This window comes from Acanthisitta chloris, unplaced genomic scaffold, assembly GCF_000695815.1.
Source record: "Acanthisitta chloris isolate BGI_N310 unplaced genomic scaffold, ASM69581v1 scaffold6146, whole genome shotgun sequence".
Lineage (NCBI taxonomy): Eukaryota > Metazoa > Chordata > Aves > Passeriformes > Acanthisittidae > Acanthisitta > Acanthisitta chloris.
The window spans coordinates 1-1,927 of record NW_008678606.1 but is presented as its reverse complement, the minus strand read 5'-3'; the positions used below and the strand labels follow the sequence as shown (position 1 = coordinate 1,927).

Here is a 1,927-nt window from a genome sequence, read left to right as displayed (position 1 = left end):
CCCAGCGCCTGCCACCCTGGCCAGGCCGTTCACCTGCTGCACCCCGGGCAGGGGCAGCGAGGCAGGACTCTGCTGCAGCATGGGCAGGGGTGGAGGGGTGCTGTGGAAGGACAGGGAGGAGCTGCTCCTGCTGGGACACCCTGAATGAGGGTCCTGGGGGAGAAACGGACACAAGAGCATCGGACCGGGGCAGGTGTGAGAGGTCAGCTCAGCTCCAAGGGTGCAGGAGCTGGACGGTGGGAAGAGGAGCTGTGAGTGCCAGTGCAGGTCAAGAGGGGTCCCAGAACTCAGGCAAGGCTTTGCTGGATCTCCAGAATAACCTGGAAGCATTCTCACCTCACGCTTCCAGGCTCGGCTACTCTACTCAGACCTCGGCATTGAGATGAAGAACGGGCACTCCAGAGAAAGAACCTGATTGCTGAGCCTGGGCTACGAGGCTCTGTGAGTTGGCTACCAAGCCAGAGTCCTGGCACTGCACTGCTCCCTCCCCTTCCCGGCTGGCTGGCGAGGCCTGTGTACCTCAGAGGAGGTGGAGAGGGAGTTCTCGATCCCAAAGCTGTTCTTGCAGGGGGGACTCTTGCTGATGCTCAGGGAGTCGTTGTTGCAGACTGTAGGGAGGAAAGAAGTGAGGATGCAGAGTCAGGGCTGGAGCCTGACGTGGCCACAGGGGACGGTGCGTAGTGCCAGCGGCTAAATGGGGCAGATCCCCCCACTGGGACTCTCTCCTGCCCATCCCAGGGCACAGGGGGATGCATCCCACGTCCCCTCACCGTTGGGAGGCAGGATGTACTGGGCCTGGCTGCCTGGGCCATTGCTGCTGGTCACCACGGGGAAAGGGACAGAGAGCTGGACGTTGAGGAGCTGCAAACGCTCCTTCTTGGCTGTCAGCGTCATGATCTGCTCCTGCAGCCTCTGGTTCTCCTTCTGCAGCGAGTGCAGGGCCTTGAGCATTTCTACAACTGCAGGGAAAGGCAGGGGGAAGGGGACAGGGTCAGGGGGCGGAGGAAAGAGGAGAAGAGGATCACAGGATCCATGATTAGACCATGCTGCAGGAGGAGACTGACCCCAGCTCAGTCCCACTGCCAGCTACTCCCCCATGGCACAGACTAGTGCATTGTCCCCCACCAGCTCCACTGCCTGTGGGCAAAATCCCAGCTGGCTCCCACACAAACATGCACAAGGAGCTCTCCTCCCACAGCCCCTGCCCTCAGGAACTCACTGTTCACGCCAGCTTCCCCATTGCCCTGCTTCTCCAGGAGCTGCTCGATGTTGGGGGTGGCCTGGGGAACATTCTCCAGCTGCCCACTGCTGCTGCAGGACACAGTCTGGTCGAAGAGGGTGGGCAGGCTGCTGATGGGGGACCTGGGAGAGGGTTGGGAATGTGTCAGAGCTGTTTCCCTGGTCCACACCTGCCTTGCTCTGCTCCTGCTTCCCACATCTCCTGTGCCTCGAGCTGGGAGTGGCTGCATCCCTCCTAGCCTCAGCCTGCTCTGCTCCACTTCAGGTGAGACCCACATTGCTGTTAGTCCTGGCTTTATTAGGAAAGCAAAACTGCCTCATCCCAATCCCATCCCATTCCATTGCATCACATTGCATCACGTCGCACTGCACCCCATCTCACCCCATTTCACCCCATCCCAACCCATTTCATCCCATCCCATCTCATCCCATTTTACCCCACCTCATCTCATCCCATCGCACCCTATCCCATCTCATTCCATTCCACTTCACTCCATCCCATCTCATTTCACCCCATCCCATTCCATCCCACTTCACTCCATCCCATTTCATTTCACCCCATCCCATTCCATCCCACTTCACTCCATCCCATTTCACCCCATCCTATCTTATTTTACCCCATTCCATTTCACCCCATTCCATCCCATTTCACCCCATTCCCTCTTATTTTACCCCATCCCATTTCACC

General features: G+C 58.7%; 1 protein-coding gene across 1 annotated transcript in view; it reads right to left on the bottom strand.

Annotated features, from left to right (window-relative positions):
- Positions 1 to 1,469, bottom strand: part of LOC103804344 (protein AF-17-like) — a 5,368-nt gene extending 3,899 nt beyond the window's left edge. Inside the window, 4 exon segments of the mRNA XM_009076954.1 lie at positions 1 to 153; positions 520 to 608; positions 771 to 959; positions 1,220 to 1,469. Of these exon segments, the coding sequence (XP_009075202.1) occupies positions 1 to 153; positions 520 to 608; positions 771 to 959; positions 1,220 to 1,469 (681 nt within the window).
- Positions 1,470 to 1,927: the final 458 nt, after the last annotated feature.